Source organism: Scomber japonicus, chromosome 8 (genome assembly GCF_027409825.1).
Source record: "Scomber japonicus isolate fScoJap1 chromosome 8, fScoJap1.pri, whole genome shotgun sequence".
NCBI classification, from domain to species: Eukaryota; Metazoa; Chordata; class Actinopteri; order Scombriformes; family Scombridae; genus Scomber; species Scomber japonicus.
In genome coordinates this window covers 8,740,439-8,764,404 of record NC_070585.1, presented here as the reverse complement: position 1 = coordinate 8,764,404, position 23,966 = coordinate 8,740,439, and the positions used below count along the sequence as shown (strand labels likewise).

The 23,966-nt window shown below is 38.8% G+C and overlaps 1 protein-coding gene across 2 annotated transcripts in view; it reads right to left on the bottom strand.

The window, feature by feature from the left end:
* Nucleotides 1-23,887, bottom strand: part of zgc:66433 (uncharacterized protein LOC321250 homolog) — a 49,659-nt gene extending 25,772 nt beyond the window's left edge. For both annotated transcript variants that reach the window (XM_053324024.1, XM_053324025.1), the window contains exon 1: nt 23,822-23,887. In XM_053324024.1, coding sequence (XP_053179999.1) covers nt 23,822-23,886 — 65 coding nt within the window. In that variant the 5' untranslated portion in view covers nt 23,887. The remainder of the gene's footprint in view (nt 1-23,821) is intronic.
* Between the last annotated feature and the right edge of the window lie 79 nt (nt 23,888-23,966).

Sequence of the window (23,966 nt, the reverse complement as noted above, 5' to 3'; positions counted from 1 at the left end):
AGGGCTTTTCATGAGTATTACCATTACATAATCATTAACTATTAATCATCATATAAACCCTTGTTAAAGTTATGACTGTCAAAACCTCGTCTGTCACCCGGGTCATAACCTTTCCCACTACGATAATCTACTTCAGAGACAAAAATCTGAACCAAAGTGACTTGTATTTATTTTTAATACTTCTGTAATAAAGTGTAGTGTATTATATTTACATTATTTTAATATTGGCAAAATTGGATACATATAAACATAGACATATGCTGTTTTTATTGTTGTTATTATGAGCTGATAGCTCAACTGATCCATTTCCTTTGTCTGATACTGCAGGAAGACACTACAGCTAACAGTTCAACACACACACACACACACACACACACACACACACACAGGTTCAAGAGTCTTAATAATAATAATAATAATAATAATAATAATAATATCTCTAGGAAGCAGACACTGATACACAGACAGAAACAAAACAGCCACAGACATTCATACAACATGTTGTCTATGATATGAACACAGGAAACAATGAAGAGGCAGGGAGAGAGGGGAAACCAGTCTGAATACTCAAAAACACACACACTAGTTACGAAAACTAGATATGTAGGCTAGCAGTAGGTGAAGTCAAAAACTTAGGCTTGCTGATACATACAGTATACTATACACCATACAGTTAGCTAACGACTTTAAAAGGACTTGTGTAGAATAACTGCATATCCCGGGAATTGAGCATTAATATGGCACTGGTTAGCTTAATTATATTAGCATGAAGACTTGAGGTAGCTGCACCTCTATTGCTCGCTTATTAACAAATCCAACCACATTTATTCATTCAATACATAAATGGACATGTAAAATGTATGAGCTATGCACCGGACACGTTAGCTAAGCTAAGCTAACCGACTCTAGCCACACACTTATGCACACGTAATATGTGGTATCAATTTTCTCATATAAACAGTCAACGTTAGCTTATCTCCTAAAACGTTAGCTTATCTCCAAACATGTCAAATGATTTCTTTTAGTCGAGGTGAAGGTCAGTTTGTGCGTCATTTCATGGAACGTGCAACAAAGTTTCAGAGGCTACTTGGTGCAGAGTTGATACAACAAATGAAAAATGGAAGATAATTGTGTTGAGTTTTTTTTTTAACAATATAGAAAAGCGGTCAATGGTTCAAGGTTGGGGGTGCGGGGGTGGGGGGTCAGGGGTCAAAATGACTGACCTTCGCCCACTTCCATAGCTGGCTCCCCATGGTGACATCCTCCGCTTCATCTATGAGAAGGATGGAGGGATGACATGGGAAGAGAGGGATGGAAAGGGGAAAGCAAAAACAGAAAGACAGGAAGAAATAGAGAGGTGTAAAGACAAGAGGATTGTGGACGAGAGGATGAGTAAGGGGGACGTAAGTAAAGAGCAAGGGTTGAGAGAAAGTGGAGGCAGATAGTGAGAAAACAGAAGAACGAGAGACAAATAAGACAGAGGGAGGGAAGGGGTCAGAGTGAGGGGTTGTGGGAAAGAGCACCATGAAAAGAAAGACGAGTCAGTTAGATAAACAGACGAATATTAGGAAGAGAGAGACAAGAGGGAAACAGACTTACAGTAAACACAGAGGCCCTTCAGTATAGAGCAGTGGTGTGGTTTTATACCAAAGATGGTCAGAAGCTCTTTAGTAAAATGAATTTCCCCCTAAGACATGATGGCTATTAAAACAAACAAACAGATGGCTCGAAAAAGACTCAGCAACACAAAACTGATACAAAATAAATCAAGTCAACTTAATTATTATTAAAGAGATTACCTTCATATTTTCCAACCAAATTCTGCATAAATAGTTTTCATGATGATTAATTAGCAGGTTATCTTGCATATTGTAGGTCTGTTAAACTACTATTTTTGGATAGGCTGTGTATTAGACCACATTATATTATGGGCAGCGTTTCCAGGTAGTGAAAACCAAATAATCATATGATGACTTTTTATTGCAAATCATTGTGCACTGAAATCCAAAATGTGGCACATCCAGAACCGAGCTCCAGCTACAGGCCAGTGGAAGCATGTGGCAGTGGAAGCATATGGAAGCATTTTGGTGCCATAAACTGTACTCAACAAAACAGTTTGAAACTTAAACCGCACCAAAACCTAAGTTGTGAAATATAGTCACGAAGAGTTTAGAAAAGATTTGTGAGTGGCGACGGCCGCTCACGTGGCCTCAGCAGTGATGTGACGATTTACGACAGAACCGGGGTCAGTTTCCATCGTAAATTTAGATAATGTGCAATGAATTATCAGGCTGGTTACAAATCATCTCCAAAGTAACTACTATTCCACTTACTATTCATAATTCATAATTACTGTACACATTACGTATTTTATAGCTGTGTTAACTGAATGTAGAAGCTGAGTCAACAGTTGGGAGAGGGTAAAACCTTTTGCTCATAATGTTAAAACTACATTTCCCATACACAGCTGTAGCATGTCACATTGGCTAAGCAAGTATTGTCCTCCATTCCTTACTGAGCACATCCTGAATGGAGACTGTAAAAGCGAGCGGCACTATTTATATGGAATTAAAAGGTAAATAATTCTGTCCTGGCCCATAATGGCAGTCTGTGTTTTTACAGAGGTATAGTGCCCACTCTCCAATCACACCCCCAACCCCCTTTGTATTGTAATTATTTCTGAGACAATTTATCATCCAACAGGACTAGTTGTTTTCTTGGTTGGACTTGCATTACAGCATGACAGCATTCTAAGAGCTGTTTATTAACTTTGTGTTATTTAAGATACTAATCCATCTGCCCTGCACGCAGCATAAACACTCTCATGCACATTATTACCTTTATTTGGAAGCTACCAAATGTGTGTATGTGTGTGTGACAGCCTCATTACATAACAGTGGATTAGCGTACATAGAGGTATTCAGACCAGGAGGAGGTCTGCTTTTATTAGACAGATGAAATAACCTCATTAACACCCACGTATACCAGCCACACACACACACCTCACTACCATGCCATCTGCTGTAAGTTAAGTCTCGTCCAGCTGATGTAGACTGAACACTATTCAAATCCAGGCTCCACAAATCCGTCACGACTGGACTGATCAGTGTCCAGAGCTACACAGTGAAATCACCTAGGAATATAAAAGCTACTGATGGGCAGGAGAGAAGATATACTGTTGAGGTGAAGGACAGCTAGAAAACAAAGGCGACTATCACTTAGCTTTTGTCTGCGGGGTTCCTGTTCTTCTGACGTAAAACAAATCCAATCTAGTTCAGCTTTAATCTCTCAATGGAACCAGCGTTACCAGACCCTTTGCACCACAGGCTTATGGTGCTGACTAATTATCTTTCTGTCAGTATGACTCAAGATACCCTAATGAAAGAAATTCTTGAATTAAAAAAATAGAATAAGCTTTTAATAATCCATCCGGGATTTTTAAGATAATTTCCCTCTATACAGAAGTGAGTGTCTTCTAATCTAATCTAGTAACATAAAGGCTTCAATAGTAGGTCTCATCGGACTCACCAATTACAAAACAAATCCACTTCACTCCAGTCCTAATCTTTCTGTACCACCAGCACTAAACTAGGCTAATATGGACCTGATTACATTACTATAGCAATTAAGGACTACAGAGTAAAGAAGGACTTACAATAAATCAGCAGTAGAGACAGAAGCTAAGAGCCTAGCAAAGGACCAATGTGCAGCTGCTTTTGACTGACATATTTTGCCATTGCTAAAAGAGTATTCATCAGAGTCCTGGAACATTGTTGGACTCACAATGGACAGTATTTTTGTTTTTTAAAAAGGATGAAAACCCTATATGCCTATATTACCCACAATGCAGCTTGAAGACAGACTTTTCTCTAATTCCACATGCCCAGATCTTTATCATCTTCAAACTCGTAGTCTTCCGCCCCAACTGATGCTGGGACATCGCTGGAGGCAATTTATTGTACTGTACGCTAAAAAGTAGCAGAATGGTAAAGGCGTCCCCCACTTCCCACACTATATGTATACATTCAAGTAAATCGCCATCCCTTTTCCATTGCTGCATATTTTCTGACTGGTTCAAGAAGTCTTGTTGGAAAAGCTCTCTCTGTTAGATAACATGATTAAATTACAGCAAAGATTTTCCAGCAGGCTCGCACAGAACAAACCTCTGAGCTGTGTGGTAGCGCACAGTAAAAGCAGAGCTTTGTCATGTGAGAGCTGTTAGTGCAAAATGAGCCAGTTTAGAGTTTATGAATGAAATTCTGTTTTCTAACGTACACAGTCCATCCCCTGAAGTAGGTTTCCTCCTTCACAGCCTGTTGATGTTTTGCAAGAATGTAGCCTCTCAGAGTATTTGCTATCATGGAGAACAGCGCAAACAAACGATAACTGCGATTGTTCTTCTGTGTTTTCGTACATAGGGTGGACTGAAAGCTACTGTTAACACTAAACACCACAAAATTGAATCTCTTATTTCAGCACAAAGGCTCACAATCAACATACCAGCACTGAGTCCAAGTGGGAAACCTAAAAGTCAAAGACTTATTTTTAGGCGCTTGGCTGGAGAAACCCAAGTTTTAAGACATGAAAACAAACTTGCGTCCTTTGCATAGTGAGACGAGATGAGAGGCCAAGCAGAGGAAGTGCAGATGAATTGGCCTCGGTAATGTGATGTTACTGGGTCTATAACGAGCCGCAGGCCTTCAATTTCCAGAGAGAGAGGGAGAAAGAAATGCCAAAATGAATCAAGAAAGAATAGCGAGGCAAGAGAAGAATTTTTCCAGGCAGCTTAAATGATAAACTTGGTTGACTGGTATGAACCACTGAGTCCAGTTATAGACACAGGCATGTTGTATACACAGACATAAGCAGCATGCATGTCAACTTCAAAGTGTGTACATAACATAGTGTACATCCAGTTTAAGGAGGTCTATATCTGCACACTTTTGGCATGCGTTATTATGAAACAACCTGATGTTGATAAATTGATACATTACGATTATGATATTTCAGCTTCGAATCAGGCTGAATCTTATATCTTATCTTTGGCTGTCACTCCCTTCTATATCTTTCATTTTTCACCACTGTGAACTATGATTTCCATACTAACTGCATCCACTTTGAGTATGTAATATATTAAAGTTCAGAAATATGAAGCACAGTTATCAGGTCACATCAGAGATTAACCAAAGCGTTCTTGTTAAATGTTGTTAGCTGGTAATTAAAATATTTTATGCACTTAGAACAAACTGTCCAGTCAGCTGAAAAATATATTTTTAGCTTGTGGGAAGAAAATATGAAAGCAAGAGAAATGTGAAGAAAATAGATTTTTTTATATAAAAGTAGGGACTCATAATCCAAAAATGACAGTGTATTTTGGTTTATACAGAGTGCATTGTAATCTGATATCAATGTTAGGCCAGTCATCAATCAAGCACTCAAAATAAAGTGTTTAACTCGATTTTCGAATATAAAACTGACTTCCTGAAAACAGCAATTTTAACTAATAGGGAAATCAATACCCACCCTATAGGGGAATGCTGACTGTTTTCTTTCTTTCTTTCTTTCTTGTTTTGAATATTATGTTTTGAGACAGTTTATGAGACAGTCAGTGGCAGAGAGGCCAACAGGAAACAAGGGGTGAGAGAAATGGATACGAGAGGCAACAAAGGTCTCTCGCTGGACTGGAACCAGGGACATTGCAGGTATGTAATCACCACTTGGCGCTCCTTCTGGCTATTTTCTACAATAAAATTTGATCGTAAACAAAAATATTGAATCAGACGAAGAATGACAGCTGTCAGCCTAAGTTTAACAGGTAAAATGAGCTGTAACTCAGATTCTACTGTATTTGAGTGTTACCACCTGAATCAGCCTTACATACAGAGGGTAACACTCCTGGACTGTTCACTTAAAAAAGAGAATAGTTTGACATTTTGGGACATATTTGTATTTGTTTTCTTGCTGAGAGTTTGATGAGAACATGTGAGAAGTTACATTGAGAAGACTCATCTTACTCTTGACAACAAAGCAACTAAACATATTCTAAAAAACTATTTCCTTACACACCAGATATATCAGGGCTTCTGACTTGGTCATTCATTTACATCATTCATCAAACAAAAGAAGCATTTCCTGGTTCTGCTTCAGTCCATGGTGGACAATTGAATACTGTACAAAGTCCAGTTTGCCATCTTGTCACATGTCTCTACATTTTATCTAATAAAACATTAATGGGGAACAGCATGTTAAAAAAAGGCAGCATCCTTCCAGGATAAACATCTTCCTCTTTCCCCAGATGTTAAAAAGCTTTTACATGAGTTTTGTTATTGTCTAAACCATCTCTGTTACTTCAAGGAGCTCAATTTGTGCCATATGGCCATAAAAGGATATGAGAAATATATGAAGAATGTGTCCAGATAACACAGCTCACACACCACACATTTTTTTATTCCCTCCACCCCTGTTCATCTCTTCATTCTTTTTACCTCCAGTCTCATTATCTCACCATCCCTCCTCTCTCTTTGTGTGCTCCTGTGTCTGTAATCTAACTCGCACATACCTAACTGGGAACAAGGCCATTACGACCACAGCACTTCCTCTTCAGCCATTCAACCCCTGCATGGTCAGCAGACGTGACTAAGAGGGAAATTATTCATTAAATTTCACTCTTGAACTCTTAAGAATCTCACTGTAACTTTGACTCACCAGGGTTTTTAAAAGCAGAATAATGTTTGAGAACGTAACAAAACTAATTGGTATAAGTTTGAGTGTAGCACTGGTTCAAAGACACGGGAGGGCTCAGTTGTAATGATGTCGCAATGTTGTCATTTTTTCTTTCTTTTCCTTTTTTACTTTATTTGGAATGTTACACTGCAGAGCTGACAGGAAATGAGGCGAGAAAAAGAGCAGGGATGATAAGCAACAAAAAGGTCCCCAGCTGGAAAAGTTGCAATTTCATGGTCAGCATCCTAAACCCTGCAGTAACCACGGTGTCAGCAAGTGTGTTATTTTTAATAACTGCATGGATCAGAGGGATTGTACTGCCACTTAACAAAGATCAAAATTCAACATATGTTTACTGATATATTGTGTAAGCGCACTTCTGGGGCACTGTGACAGTACCTTTGTCAACCATGGGAAAATAAACATCCATGAAAAAAATGTTTCTGCTACACACGCAAAAAATGCATTGCTTGCATTCCCATAAATACTCCCTCTTTCAATGACTTGCCAATGGCCAAAGCATCCAAGAAAAATTACCCTGACACATAAACCTTGAAAATACCAACATTCTTGCTTCTCGCTTCACACCTAAATCATGCCTGTTGCTGCCAATGTATTACTATGCTGACTGAGGCCTGACAAGATGGATTGTCATGTGATCTTCTGAATCCAGCTGCCTAGCAAAGTAGACTACAACGACCTCACTGCTTATTCACATCACATTGTGTAGGTACCAACCAAAACCATGCAGTGGTACCCTCCTGATATTACCTATAAGTAAAGTCAAAACATGTAAATCACTATATCTCATCCCACTGTAGGTAAAGTAAACTGTGGAGTCTCCAGATAAGCTGGAAAAGAGAGCTTAGTGTTTTAGTCCAGCATGCCTGACTGTATTAATCTGGACTAGTACTGTGGTAATTCAGCAGGAAGAAGTTAAAACAACAGTGTGAAATTGGCTTCAGGCAGTCTCTTACAACTGGGTTGTGACACAGTCAGGGTGAAGTATTCAAGGCCTGACTTATTTGAGGGGAAATCACACAGGATTTAACCTAGTCATGCCTTAAATTCTCATTTCCTGCTGAAACAGCTGTACATTCTTGATTGGTACATGTATATCAGAGTGTCTTCCAGCCTGTAGTATGTCAAATGGATTTTGTACAAGTGTCCCTAAAAATAAGATCATTTTCTTTTTTTTGCCTCATTAAGAGCCTCAATAAAAGTGTGTTAGACTCGTCCAGCTGTAATTTCCTCCTTATTGCCTCAGCTCAATTGGGTTCTGATTTGAAGTTATTGTTGTCAATACCATTATTGTCCAAATGGCTTGAAAAAAGCTTTTCATCCCTGAGGTTTGGTTACAATTCAGTAACCATTCTTTTGGGTTTGGGGTTTCTCTCGTCTTCCAGCTCTCCTTCTGCCACATTATCTCCTCCATCCCTCCTGTTTAAAAAGGGGCTGTGCTCTTAGCAACAAGCCTTACATGGACTCAAGACAGAAACTGACCAAACACTCTCATCAGTCACTCTGCAGTCTACATTCATTTACAGCTGCATCACCATTCCTGCTGAACAAATGCAAACTACCGAGGTTACATAATGACTGCTGGACCAGGGAAACACAGGAATTGATGGGGCCTGATGGGAAGGCAGGAACACATCCTCCACTGCAAGTTTCCCATCAACAAACACCATAAAGTTTGGGTGGGCTCAAACTAAAACTGTCTCACTTGTGATAAATCAAGCCTGTGATAGGAAAAGGTAACAACTGCTTCTTCTCCAAAGATATTATCAGGTTTCAGCTAGGTTATTTAGCTTATGATAACTAAAAACTGTCCATCTCCAACAGACTGTGTTGCTTATAGGGTTTTCCTTCTAAAACCAAAACCTACTCGTTTTTTTTCTTGCTTTTCCATCAGGGATAGTACCTGGTACCTCGTACTTTTTTAGTACCTGCTCTGGTGAGGTTCTAAGCGAGCCGAACCGATACTAAAATGTGACGTCAACAGACTGCTGGCCAAGACTCAAGATCACTACATCCCACACAAGAATCAAAACCCGCCATTTTTAAATACCGGCAACAACAGTTACAGCGAGTTTCACACAAGTTAACATGGCTCCTATGTCCAAAACTACACCTTGGTCCTTTGATAAGGTGTGTTGCGTATGCAGCTGTGCTATGACGACCCTGCCCATGTTGAGGTTGAATGACGTACCTGGTACCAAACTGAGTAGAGTCGAGTCGAGCAGTGCTAGAACTATATAATGGAAAAGCGCCATAACACTACATTAGCTATTACTCTAACTAGGTAGTTAAGCTAGTTAGTGAGGCATTCTAATGTTTGCAGTTGATGTTAGAGGAGATAACAATAACTCCCTTCCATATACTTTTGCTCCTATAGTTCTGGTTTTGAAAAAGGTAATAACAAACACCACCTTCCAAGCTTTTTGTATAACATATATCTGTCATATTAGAGCTTGATACATAACGCTACAACATGTTGTAAAATCTAAAGCTTAAAAGGCTGCCTTGTCTGGTTACAGGTGCTAAGCTATGGTTGGCTTTTTGGTACAGAGGCAACACGCTTGAAGGTTTTAGTCAACAGACAGCAATGTAGTGTTTTATACCATGTAAGATCCCTTAAATGACTTTAATGCAAAGCATATAAATAATTTGACTTCACATGCAGAAAATACAACCATATGAGTTGAATTTAAAGGTGGCATCAGTCTGACCTCTGCCTGTTAAGATCCCCTGCAGACATGTTTTATATACAATGCTCCCCTTTGAATAATGAGTTGTGTTTGATGTGGTTTTTTCACAAGACGAGTTAGATTACCCCGTTAAAATCCTTAAAGTCACATCTACTCATTTGCCGTCATTAAAAAAAATAAATCAATAAGAATCACAGAATATGCAAATATATTTCATGTCAAAAGTTTAACTGCTGGACACAAGATGTCTCTTACTTCACTATTACTTCAGTGTTTGTGCACTGGAGGCTTCAGGTTTCCACATCACACTGGTGTAAATTGAATATTGGATCGGGATTGGCTCCAAACTAGTTGTGATGTCACAAATCACCCCCATTAAAATCAGATTTTCTCAAACATCCAACTAAAGGAACAAGAAGAAAAACACATTTTTGAGTCAGCTCTAAGATACACAATAGTAGTTCTCTAGTTGAATCTGTGTGTAACTCTCTCTTTCAGCTCATCTTCTCTCCTTCTTATTCACTTTCTCTCTCTATGTCACATACACAAACAAAATGTTTGTCTAAGTCAACTCTGCTGAGTGGGCCATAAAAGCTTGTATTGTTGTCACGTCATGAGACTGAAAGGACAAAGAAAAAGTAAGTGGAAGGGGGTATCAGTGCACCCTACACCACATCTACACAGCTCTGGTAGAAAAAAGATACTTTACTGTAGTTAAAAAGCAAAAGGCTCTTATTATCCCAACCCTCTGTGGTCCAATCACACTGCCAAGCGCACTGTGCTATATATAGCCAATTCAAAAGGATTAAAATCACTGAAAACTTCCATCAGCTGGAACAAGCATGCACTAAATATAAATCTGAGAAAAATTCATTTATCCACACCTTTCAAGTATTAAGCCATCAACTGAGCATCAAGATGACATGAGCCTGAGTCAGAGAGAATAACTGGAAATAATATTCATCCACATGATTTCCCTGCATATAAACAACAACAAAAGCAGAATTAGTTCTGGGATTTTCTGACTAATCATTCACTGGCAGTGTAAAACTAAGTATCTTCAGTCAATCAGCTGTGAGTCATACAGTTGACTGTTAGTGCTAACTACAAGCCATCAATTGTCTCAATAAACAAAGAGAAACAATAGCTCGATTAAACAGCTGAAACAAAAGAGTGACAACTCTGAGAAAAATCCTGACATACAAAACAAATTCAGCGCTCTCGAAGAAAAGATAAGTATTTTCTCTTGTTGTGGTTAACATGTTTAATGTTGCTCTTTAGTACAAGCCATGGCAAACTGAAATAAGTAGTTCCAGCAACTGAATGTGTAATTGTTTGCACATGTATACCACATATAGTGTTGTAAAGCATTACGAGGCCTCTATTAAGATACAATTATGTGTTGAAAATGACAAATCCCTCACTCAACGAGCCAAAAAACGCCCACATCCTGTGACACAGATTTGAAATTCTTGTACCTGCTGATATGAAAAGCAAGACTGATGAAGCAATACATGTGAGCAATGTTATGTTGTTAGGTGTGACTCTGAAACATGATGTTGAAATCTCCACATAATGTTCTTTGGCTGATTTTGATAGTGTAGAGTTGATACATGTAATTCAAATTTAATAGGATTACAAATAAACTTACTTCCTGCCCTTGAAGCATCCTATCCCAGCCATCCTGTAATGCTGAAGTGAAGCCAAAGCTTGAATTCTCTCTCCAAAATAGGTTTTTTCTTCCTCTTTGTCAAATAAAAGATGCTTGCTCCTGGTCTGTCCAACAAGCAGAATACAAAACTCTCAAATCCAACACCAGGTGATTTTGCTCCACATCAGACTCCTTTTCACTCCAGAAAACTGATGACTTCTCTCTTTGCGAAGGAGAAGATGCCACTCCGCAAGAGAAGATCACTCTGTCTTCCAAGTCAAACCATCCTCTGAGATTCCTCCCACTTTTGAGCTCCACTAAAGTCAAATTTCACATAGAGGTCCCTTTTCAAAAAACCTGGCAACAGGAGAAGGAGAGCCAAGCCAATCTTGACCGCTCCAGTATTCACATGCAGCCAAAGTGGGATTATAACAGGATCTCACAAGCACACAATTCTAAGAAGGTTTTAAAAAAATCTCCTTTTCAACTGAACTGGGATTTTATACATCTTCAAAAACAGGAAAAAAGGCTATTTCCTGTAAAAGAAAATGTTTAAAAAAAAATCTGAGACGAAGTGTCCTGGGAGAGCTACAATACATCTAAAGGGAAAACAATGGACTAAATGACTGACTGGCTGGCTGCTGCATGCCTCGCTCCTCTCCTTCTGGTCACCATGACTGGTAATGCTGCAGAGGGAGGGCTAGAGGAGGGAAGAAGATAAAGAGGGAGGAGTGAGGGAGGAGGCGAGTGTGAACAGGAGACGGCCCCCCCTGACCTTATCCTCTCTCACTCTTCACGCCTGTTTTCTTTCACTCTCCACTGTTTAAGTTGTGTATATAATGGCTGGCTTTTATTTCCAGGATGAATACTTGGGATTAAAAAGATGTATGAATTATTCTACAGCTGCTTTTAAGTTGTATAACTTTATAATCATACTGGAGGAATACATTTCCTACTGGGAGAAACAATAAACTGATGCAATACATCTTTAAAATAGGATTTACCAAGCAGCAAATATGATGTGCCTATGTAGTTTGAATATATTAACGTTAACATTAGCCTCCGTCACTGACTATTTAAAACGGCTCTTAATATTACAATGGATTAAATGACTACATGTGAACAAGTACCTGCCTAGCATCTAACATTACACAGTCAAGATTAGCGGCTAGCTGGTGAACATAGAGCATTTTGCAGCTAAAGAGCCATTTTCTTCATGGGTGGAGACCCAAAGAGAGCAAAAAATGAGAGTGAATATTGGATTAGCATTTGTCAGGTGGACACAAACTAAATTAAAGTCTGCTTGCAAATAAGCTAACAGGTTATCAACTTTATGAGATGATAATATAAGCAACAAACAGCTACAGTATAATGCTAACGTGACATCGCCAAATCCACTTTATGCGATCATTCAGGTTATTACTGGACCTACACCCACACCAGGACCTTTTTTGCTTTTTTCCTTTTTTGCTACCTTGGCTGATAAATATGATAAACTTTTGGGAAACTAATTCACAAGAGCTCTGAAGCAGGAGTTAAAAAGCATTTAGCTTGTGTACAGTATGTCGGATTCTATTATTGTTAATGAGGCTAGTGGTTTCCCCCTGCTTCCAGTGTTTATGCTACACTAAGCTAAGCTAATCATCACCTGGCTCTAGCTTCATAATTAAAGTATTGACATGAGAATGGTATCAACCCTCAGCAAGAAAGCTACTAAAAAGATATTTTCCAAAATAGCAAGCTACTCATTTAAACAGCCTCCATATGGGCATACTGTATGTTAGTTTTGGTATCCAGTGTACTTCTCTGCTGCACAGTCATGTTCTACTTTTGTAAAATGGGATAAATGAATCAATAGACAGCACTTAGTGATGACAGGCAGCTCGTGATGGGACCTCCATGATGGAAATGGCTGTTTGATTTCTAATGCAATCGCAGAGCATGTATGTGTCACCACTACCAGAAAATATTGACATTGAATAAAAGTGGAAATTGTGTATATCAATATCTCTCTGACATCAGCTTTGGCCTTGACAAACTAAAAATGTTTGAGTTAATAATGAGAGGGCCTTCATGTCACCGTCCAACTAAGTGCACAAAAACACAGCGCCTCATGTTAATGATTCAATCTGTCTCAGTTGGGGGCCTGGCGGTCGTGAAACAGCCTGTCGCAGCTAATCACTATAAGCAGGGAGCTTAACTACCTACAGTACAGTACAGCAACTACAGCTTTGGATGCTTGTGTGTGTGTGGCTGCGAGGGGACGTAAAGGTTGATCCTGAAATTCCCTGCTGCCAGATCCTCTCAGAAACACCACCAAGAGATAGAGACTATTTTAGCCAACGAGCCAGGTCACTGAAATGATCAATAAAGGACGATTACAGTTTAGAACAACCAGACTTTTTACATGACTGTCTATGACAAGGCACAAGCTTATATGTTTCAACAGCTCAAGGAGGAGTCATGGGATTTCAAGAGCTTGAAGATTCACTTGAAAAATGTCCAATCGTCACCCAATAACACCTCTGAACTGAACCCTATTACACATATACAGTGCTGTGTGGGAATGAATCAAAAACCAAAACGCACGAATCATATAATCATCAGTGTTTCTCAATCTTGACATGCCCAGACTGAATGTGTGATTCATTTTTTATTGCAAGCATACTGAAATTGATCTAAGCTGTCCGGTATCCTGAGTGTGTGTGTGTGTGTGTGTGTGTGTGTGTATAAACAAAGTCAGTCTGTATCAGCTCCAGGACTCACCAGCTCCATTTCAACAGCATGATACACAAACACAGTCACTAAAATGAGTTTTGGCATGCTGGAGTTGAGAAATTCCTTCACACACACACACACACGCACACTGTACACAAACACTGTCCTTACAATAAAGGCATCCATTTGGCATTGCCAATAATCCATCAGGAAGGACCCTCTCATACTGAAGTGGTGTTGTCAGAGGGTTTCCTCATTTTAATATATGTGTTCATCAGTGTTTCCACCATTATGTTGTGTGTTGCCTTGGCTTCCCTTGAGATTAACACCAGGAACCAGGATCTTGGGATTTCCCCATTCTGATTCTCTGCTCCAGAACGGATGTCAGGAAATTTAATAAATCAGTCACATATATCTAAATTGTGTAGATGTGGGTTTTTTATTTCAGAGTGAAACTAATTTAATTTGTGTATATTCTACTCTACGCTTGATCATTTGAAATTAAATTATTATGACTATTCCTTGTGCAGAATTCCCTCTGTAGGACACCCGAGGGCCCCTGGATGATTTTAATTTTACAATCCTTAATATGTTTAAATGCTTTTTTGGAAAAGAAAAAACAAAACAAAGAAATGTAAAACATATACAGTCAGGTTCCCCTCACATAAAACTAGGTCAAACCAATTAGACATGTTAAGTTGGCATTCAGCTGCCAGACAGTGTAAAACGTCAGTGATGTACAAGTTTGACTGAACTATACACCACAGCCTGATGTTGACGTCAAAGATTTTTACTGTGATGATGAAAAGTAATAATGAATGTATCACATTCTGTGTATAATGCCAGAAAACCACTTGGATGAAGAATCTGTGATGCCCTCAAATTAAAGCACTAAGAATACAGATGTAAAACATAAGGATCTGCACATTCAATTACATCAAGTCATCACAGTAACACACTCTGACATGACTGTGGCATCAATCCAATCAATCAGAAACCAAAACCAAAAAGAACCTTGCTACATTTTTTAACCAGACAGATACTAAACTGCTAATATTTACAAAGCACCAAAATCAATGAGGCAAGTAGACTGAATAATAATCATTCCTATCAACACTGGACAACTGAGATTGGTGGATTCATTCATTATGGAATTGAAAGGTCTATGGTTTAAGTCCCCCCCCCTCTATATATGTCTATATGATTGTGAATTTAAACTACTGTTTTCCAATAGTTTTTAGATTAAATGAAAACTTGAATAGATACAGACAGAAGTCATTAGTAGCAGTACAACAGACACGTGTTTGAAACAAGTAGAGTATCTAAGTAACAACGTGCATGCGTCCTTTGTCCGTGTTTACATTGAAAAGTTCGATACTTTGACCTCTACAGTAACTCCATTAGAACAATCAATGCAATGCTTTCAGCACTAGACCACAATGCCATCATGCATCATGTCATCAAGTCTCACTTGACACTGACATCACACTGAAGTTGGTATGGTGAACAAACTGTAGCCTGTTACAAATACAGAAGACACGGGGCAACACGGAGTTGTGTTTCTGGCCAGTTGATGAATTTAACGCCAATATTCACTTCTTTCAGCTCTGTGTTTGGTCTCCACCAATTCCTGAGAGAAATAGCTGTTTTTTTAGTAGCTAAATGATCTGATATTAGGGGATCAAAACATTACAATATCAATATATCAGCTGATAATTTTACATATACAAAAACACACATTTTTTGCAATGATGCCTCATATGTGGTTATCGTACCCTTGTGACAAAGATATGTAATGTAGGCATGATATTTTACAGTTTAACAATAAACCTTACTAAAGTATAAAATTACATCAGGGCTATGAAACAGTAAACTTCACTGGGAATTTAATCATTATACATTTAAAAAAACACATGAAATTAAAACATATGCACATATATTAAACTTAAACTTAATTATTATTCATGAAAAAGCATCAACTATACCTAAAACGCTGCCTATATAACTTTAAATAATATAAAATATATATTGGCATATATTGGATGACATACAACGATACAGATATATTTGTGATATGCCAATATGGGTAGATAATATCAGCTTACTGATTTATTGGTCAGGCTGAAGTTGGTGAGTTGTTTTTTATCTTTTTGTTTTGTTTCGTTTTGACTCAAACCAGTGAGCAGAAAGACGGAGAAAACCAAGCTGAAGAGCTGAGAGGAAATACAGAATTGGGTAATAACTGCGGGCGTGTCAGGACCAGTGACTCCTTATCATCTGTACCATTGTTACTATGAAAATATTGATGAGAGCAGCTTTAATTATACAAGTGGAATTAGTCTCTTTCAACTATCAGTCACAGCGCACCGAACCTCTACTTTGTGGGAAAATGAACTCAACTCCAAGTCTTTTGCGAAGGAATCTAAATACACCCTTGTGGATGGAGATTTATGACCTCCATTTCAGTATATGAAACACCTGGACCCTGACTCGCTTTACCTCCCAAAAAACCAGCAGAAGGAGTTTTTCATAACACAGCTATCCAATGTCTCCACATGTGCGTTTGTGTATGAATTTCTCAACACTGACATGTCAAAACTGATCCAAGAGCGTGGCGCAATCCTTCATAATGTGTAAATGTGCATGAGTGTGTGTGTATATGTATTTATCAATCATACGGCTTTCTGTTTATAGAGCCAAGAGGAATGTCGGTCAGTTTCCCTTCGAGGAAAAAAAAAAAATCTGGATACTGGCATTTCCTGAAACGGCCCTGAGTCTGGACTAGCGAGAGAGAGAGAGAGAGAGAGAGAGAGAGAGAGAGAGAGAGAGAGAGAGAGAGAGAGAGAGAGAGAGAGAGAGAGAGAGAGAGAGAGAGAGAGAGAGAGAGAGAGAGAGAGAGAGAGAGAGAGAGAGGAAAGTGATTGTAAGTGCCGAAGATCAAGACATTGACAGTTTATAACTTTGAGAACACACACAGCAAACACGCCTTTCTTTCTTTCACTATTCCCCAAAACATTTCTTTTTTTTGTATCTGACGATGTTTTTGCGCTCTTGTTGTTCATGTGACTAACACATGTTGAGAAATACACAGTGTCCGAAACAGCATTATATCCGCCTTTCGAAAGACTGTGTGGCTTAAATGGACTAAAGGGTAAAAGACTACATTTAATCTTAAACCATCAGTGGATAAAAAAAAGATTGAAATGCACCTTTAATACTAACATAGTAAATTCTAACCCTCCTGTTGTCCTCTGGTCAATTTCGATCCATGGGGACAACAGGCATTAACTCCAAAATGAGGTATAGTTTCATTTAGATGAGGCCTATTAACAATCATTTCCAAACAATATGTATAAAACCTGTGGTAATAAGTTGGAGTGAAGTTGGCTAAAAAGGTCTATCACAGATGAGGGTGATATCTTAAGTCAAACCAGACCGGGTCAGCTTTGACCCAGGAAGACAGGAAGTTGCAGTCAACGGGAAGACAACAGGAGGGTTAAGTTAACCTCTTGTTCCAAACACAGTAAATGAAAATCTAAGGGGACTGAGACTATGGCTTAGTTGTTGAGATGCTTTAATTGCTCTCGACTAACCTGTTGATTGTTTTCTCGATGAATTGATTAGTAGTTTGGTCTATAAAATGTCAGAAAACTGTGAAAAACATCAACCAGTTTCCTAAAGCCCAAGATCACATTGTCAAATTTCATCTTGTGTCTTGACCAACCGTCCACAACTCAAAGATGATCAGTTCACGGTCATAGAGGACTAAAGGAACCAGAAGATATTCACATTTGAGAAGCTGGAACCATCAGGTCTGCTATCTTGGACAGCTAGGTACAACAAAACCACACACACCCGCCCGACTCAATAGCACCCCATCAATGTACATCCACTACTGCTTTCTTTAACTTTTGAGGAGAAGTCTCGATCTCACAAAATCTCATGAGGTTTGCGTTGTTGCAGGACGACGAGAAGAATTTGTTGTGTAGGAGTACAGGAAGTGTAGCATAGTCTTTTTTTTAATTAAGCAGATTATATAGCCACCTTCTTGCAACCATTTAAGTCTTGCAAGACTTCAGAGCAACACTACTTTTTAAAAAGGGTTTAAATAGGCTGCTGAACATGTGTGGCCCATCTACATCTCCTGCTTTTAAAACCCGGCCCAACTGAAGTGTAACTCAATAGCCCTGATCTACAGTATAATTTATGTACTATACATACAGATAAGACCCTGATGAAAGCCAGATAGATAAAAATATAGAGTCTAAAGGCTGGTATAGTGGAAAAGAGTTCTGCAAAGTGTTTTAATTTCTGTGGATTTGTTGCTTAAAAAAAAAATAAACCAGCTTCTACCAAACTGAATTTCTCTTGGTTACAATCTCTGGATTTGTGGTCGACCGAGAGGCCCTGCTTTTCTTCTCTCTCCTCTCCTTTTCCTCTTTGTTCTTTCCATCCCCTTCCTCATCTCCATCACTTCTTTTTTTTTTTCCCCCCGCTGTCGGCTCACGTTCCTCTCGCTCACCCCTGCAGTGCAACGCCTTCTCCTTCTCCTCTGTTTTGTGGTTTTCTCTGTCTCCTATTCTCTCCATTAACAGCACACACACACACACACACACACACACTGGCTGATCCACATCTCTCTCTGTCTCTCTGTGGAGAGCAGGAGCAGGAGGAGGAGGAGGAGAAGGAGAAGGGGAGTTGCTCCGTAGCTCTCTGAATTCCACCTCACATCTGGAAACCATCTTCCTTCTCTCTCTCTCTTTCTCTCTCTCTCTCTCTCTCTCTCTCTTTCTTTCTCTCTGCCAATCTCTCGCCCCCTTTTTCTGTCGCTCTATGTTGTAATGTAAATAGCCCTGTAATCATACTCCTGCCTCAGCCTGCCTCACTGGGTGGTGTATGTGTATATCTGTGTGTATGTGTGTGTGTGAGAGATCTTACACACTCCTCCAACAGGCTGCCATCTCTTTTTTTTTTCCCTCTCCAGCTCAGGTCTCAGCTGAAGTTTATGGGCCGATAAAAACAAAACAGGCCTCTTCAACTCTACTTGTTGCTTTACACCTATTGAGTGTGTGTGTGTGTGTGTGTGTGTGTGCATGCGTGTGTTTAAGTAACAGGAGGCGCACGATCAGTTGATTCAAAGGGTTTAAGTGAATCACAACCTAATAACCTGAAACTGAGGTTTTTATAGAGAGTAAACACTGGAATTATGCATCCCATTGCTCCTTTCTCTCCTTTTTAAATTGCACTAAATGGCTCAAGGGAGATGCTACAACATTTCTTCTTTCATTGCATGATAAGTTCAACGCTCCTAATATCGATTACATTCATTCAGTTAAAGCAGGCTGTTAGTTTTTAGTGCCACAGCAGACTCGTTTTTGCCTCACATTAAAGTAATTCTAATGAGTTGTATCGTACAAACACACAGAACTTTAATTAGTGGTGCATCCCTATCTTGTCCTTCCTGTTTTCCTTGTTCTGTACAGATACAAGCAAAAATGTGAATTTTGCTCATTTATAGATGGTCAGCCAGTTTGTCTTCAGGTTGAATTTTAATGGTAATAATCTATCAGCTGCCAACTGAAGAGGTGAACTTCCTTGTTTATCTCCACATAAAAAGAGCTAAGTAAGGATTTCCAACTGCATTCACATCCTCGGTCTAGATTCTCTCTTCTGTTTCAAAACTTAACTTTAATTCTTAATTTTAAGTATAAATACCTGTTGCAGTTGTGTTTAGGCCTGTCACGATAACTACATTTGTTGGACGATATATTGTCTCAGGAATTATCGCGATACACGATATTATTGTTATTTGAAGATCATTTTATACCACTCTATAGTGGGTGCTACACTTCTATTATAAAATCAGACTGCCATTATGGTCCAGAACAGAGTTATTTATTCCATCTAAGCAGTCCAGCTGGAGTTTGCAGTCTCCACTCAGGACGTACACAGTGAGGAATGGAGGACACTACTTGTTAAGCCAATGTGACATGAATAGCCTCTTAGCTGCTAATGTGGCAATACTGAGGTCAAAATAAATGATCGAGGTCATGTCCATGTATCATATGATAAGTCCATATATAGACATGATGATGTTGATAGTTACGTTATTGTACAATACGTCAATAGTTATTGTGACAGGCCTATTTGTGCTATCTTTTTACCATGCCCGGGAAACTGATTTGAATTTCTTCATAGGTAGCATCTGAAACTGATAAGTTAAATGTAACTGTGGCAAGATAAACAAACCGCAGTAGTCCAAAATACAGTACACAAAACAGAGCAGAGCACAACACATAAAACATTCAGCTGGAGTTCTTTCTACTATTGTCAATTCAGTTTCATTTACACAGCCCAAAATCTAAAGTTTTCTTCATAGGGTCTCATAGGACACTCTCTATCCTTACAGTATTGATTCTGATAAGGTAAACAGTGCAGATATGATACTGTATGATCAGATATTGTATATAAAGACATACAGAGGCTGAATGGGTGATAAGGAGGCCAGTCTGGAAATCCTTCTCTTTCTCAAGTCTAAAAAAGTGAACTCCAGCAAACTTCATACATTCCTTACATTTAACTAAGGCTGCAAATAATGATTATGTTCATTATTCATTTCGACAGTTATTTTCTCAATTAATCAATCAGTTGCTTGGTCTTTAAAAATGTCAGGAAGTACTGAAAAATTCAGATTATAATTTCAAACAACCCAAGCTTACACTGTCTGAAACCCACAGATATTCAGTTTATCACATTTGACAAACAAAAGCATCAAACCCTTCATCACCTTTCATCACCTTGTTTAGCTCCTCACCACACTATACAGACTGTAGCATCACTCCTGCAGAATGTTTACAGTTTGTGACTACTCTCAACAAAATTAATTTATTCCTCACATGGGAGACTAATGTGATTGTTCAACTTTACAAGATTCCTGTTTAGTGAAGTCATCCGAAACCGCCCATTCTCACAGCTGTGTTGGACCACCAAGGCTTAAACTGGCATGTGCAGCTTTTGTTTACAAATACAGATATCGTTAAAGTGGTTTACAAGGAATCTGGGATAAAGTTGGGGAATTCATTTAATACGTGACTGAAACAAAAAGAATAGAAAGGTCAAAAATCACAGCAGGGGTAGCCTAGATAAACTGACTGTTAGTCTCTAGTTTAGGTCAGGATCCAAAAAACATTGGATCCTACATTTCCCATAATGCAACTATTTCTTTTGGATTATATCCTACAGAGCCAAAGATTATACAAGTGTTTTCACATGCTGAGTAGGACTCACCATGATGGACTTTAGTTAATTCATTAACTGATTAGTCAATCTGCAACTATTCTGCTAATTAATACATTTCCCCCACATTAATTCCCAGATTTCATTCATTTCAGGATCTTAAATGTGACCCTCTAATGCTTTTTTTAGTCAAACTGAAAAGGTTTTGTTTTTAGACTTTTGGTCAAATAATAATAATATAACACTTTATATTATTCTAATGAGAGTTTGGGAAGTTACAACAGACATGTCCATTTTCTGTGACATTTAAAGACAAATTAATTCATTATTTGTAGCCCAACTGACCTCAAGAAAGTCAAAGCTCCAGCAACACTTAGTAGTAGTACAGAAGAACTTTAACAGACCAATGTGTTTTGGCTTGTGGCCTTCATCAGGGTGATCATAAAAAACATTACAAGCAGCATTTAAACATGGTATTTATTGGCTAATACAACATATCAAATAGACACAGTTTAGATTTTAGGCTGTATTTCTCTGGTTTATGGTCCAAATATAATATCACCCATGTCATTTATTGGATACTCCCCTTGCACTCTTGCCTGTCTGGGACAATGACTGGCTTTGAGTCACATGACCATATACCCAACCCACCTAGGTAGATTACTGATTGGCTGATGCATATCTGGATGCATATTATTTTTTGTATATTTTCTACTTTTTTTAACTGTTTTTAACTTCCCTATGTAAATGCTGCTTGTAATGTGTATTATCATGACCCTGATAAAGGCCACAAAAGTTCACCTATACTACAAGTGTTGCTGGAGTTTTGACTTTCTTCAGACTTCCCCCTCTCAATGCTTCTTGGAAGTAGGTGAAGTTGTGCCAGAAACCTCCACCCTGTTTCTACAGCCCGACTGATCTTCACATATAAAAATCGGTGGAGTGCTCCTTTAATAATGCATGTCTAAGTACAGTAATCAATAGTTAGCTGCAAGAATCATTGTTAGAAGTATGTGGCGAGAGAATCTACTGATATGAAGAAATTGATCCATTTTTATTGGACAAACAACTCAAAACAACTCAAACAAAGTGACTTCACAGATGACTGCTTCACTGTCTTCTGTAAATCAATAACAAGATGCAACTTTTCCCCTCTCGTCTTACTGGATACAAGAAACAAGACTCGGGCATATTCATTATAGCAGAGGTCATCCACTGAGCATGACGCATTAACAGTAACATGTCTAATTGTCTAATTGTGTATTATGAATGATCATGATAGGATTTCCTCACAGTGAGGAACAGTAAACAGGATATCACTGTAAAACCTCAGAGGGTTTGTGTAATGACCCAGTGACAGATGACCTGATCAGCCCTATAATCAGGGTGGCTGCGACAAATCACAATCACACACACACACACACACACACACACACACACACACATACACACAAAAGCATATTTATCAGGCTTCTCAGTCAGATTAGCAGCACTGATGCCCTTAAACTCCTGTATCCTCATCCAGTGTGATAACTCCGACTCCATTTAATGCCACTGACTAGTCCAGCATCATGATTTATCAGAGTTTGGAGGGCCACGCTCCGTTATCAGCACTAAGAAACACTCTAATCAGACGTCTACATTGTTCCAGAGCGCGTCGTCATGAGGATCAGATCAGCAGAGCCCTGATCAATAGTGTCTTTCATTCATCCTAGCACGCTGACAGACCACACGGCTGAGTCTGAATCAATCAGTGTCTGTACTCGGGATTACACAGAGGAGGTTCCCGCACAAAAAAAGATAGATAACAGTTTAATCTGGACTGTCCTTGACCCGCCTCTGCCAAACACTGAGCTCCCTCTCTCTCCCACACACACACACACACACACACACAAATACACACGCACACTATGTTCTCATGACCTCACAGATCTGACAGCAGCACACTGAAGTGGAGAACATTCATCCTAAAAGGAAAAGGTGGAATACAAAATTTCAATGCATGATTATAAAAGTATAATATACTTTTACATCATGAAATACAAACAGTGAGATTTGGGGAAAGTGATAAGAGCAGGGTCCTATTAGCCAATTAAGGCAATGTACCCAGCCCCAAAAACCTTATTTGTGGGTACATTTCTACACTTCTGAAATCCATTTTAAAAGACCCAAACTGTCACAGAATTAATCTTAAGAAGTTAAAAGCTCTAAACTAAAGTAAAGCAACTATTTTGTGGTTGAATCAAGTCATGGAAAAATCAATGTTTATCTAAGAGTAGAGTTGATTATTTAGCTGGCAAAGTTTTATCTAATGATGACCAAAAGGAGACTTCTAGTTTAACAGTTTTATACATTTTAATATAGAAATTAAATCAATTATCAGTTAGAAAAATCACAACATGATATCAATAAAGCCCTATAAAAAAATAAAATAAAAAAAATCACACAACTGGACTTAAAGGACACTTCAGAGTAATCAGTAATCTAACAAACAGCCAAACATGTTGCAAGTAAGTCATGATCCTAAACAGAACATTTAGACTTTTCCTCCATCAGCCGCTTCACTCGATGCACAAACAAAAGCTTAAAAGACAAAAAAAGCAGCGCCAGTGCTCTGTATCGACCACATGTATCGATCACCAATCAAACATCATAAATCCCCCGCAGCCCAATAACTCATCATCCACAGCGCATAACATAGAGCCACAGTTGGCCTGACACAGACTGAAGTGCATGTCGGTGTGTAAAAAGCTTGTAAACACGATGGGGACAGTTTACTTACTGTGTCTGCAGAGTCTCAAACGGCTTCAGAGTGAAGTCATCCCTCAGAGACTGAAACCAAGACATCAGCGCTGTTAGTGGACTAATGATTGGATTATTTGTCTCAGTCCTGCCCTGGCGTCCTCTACTCGGTTGACGCCGCGTTT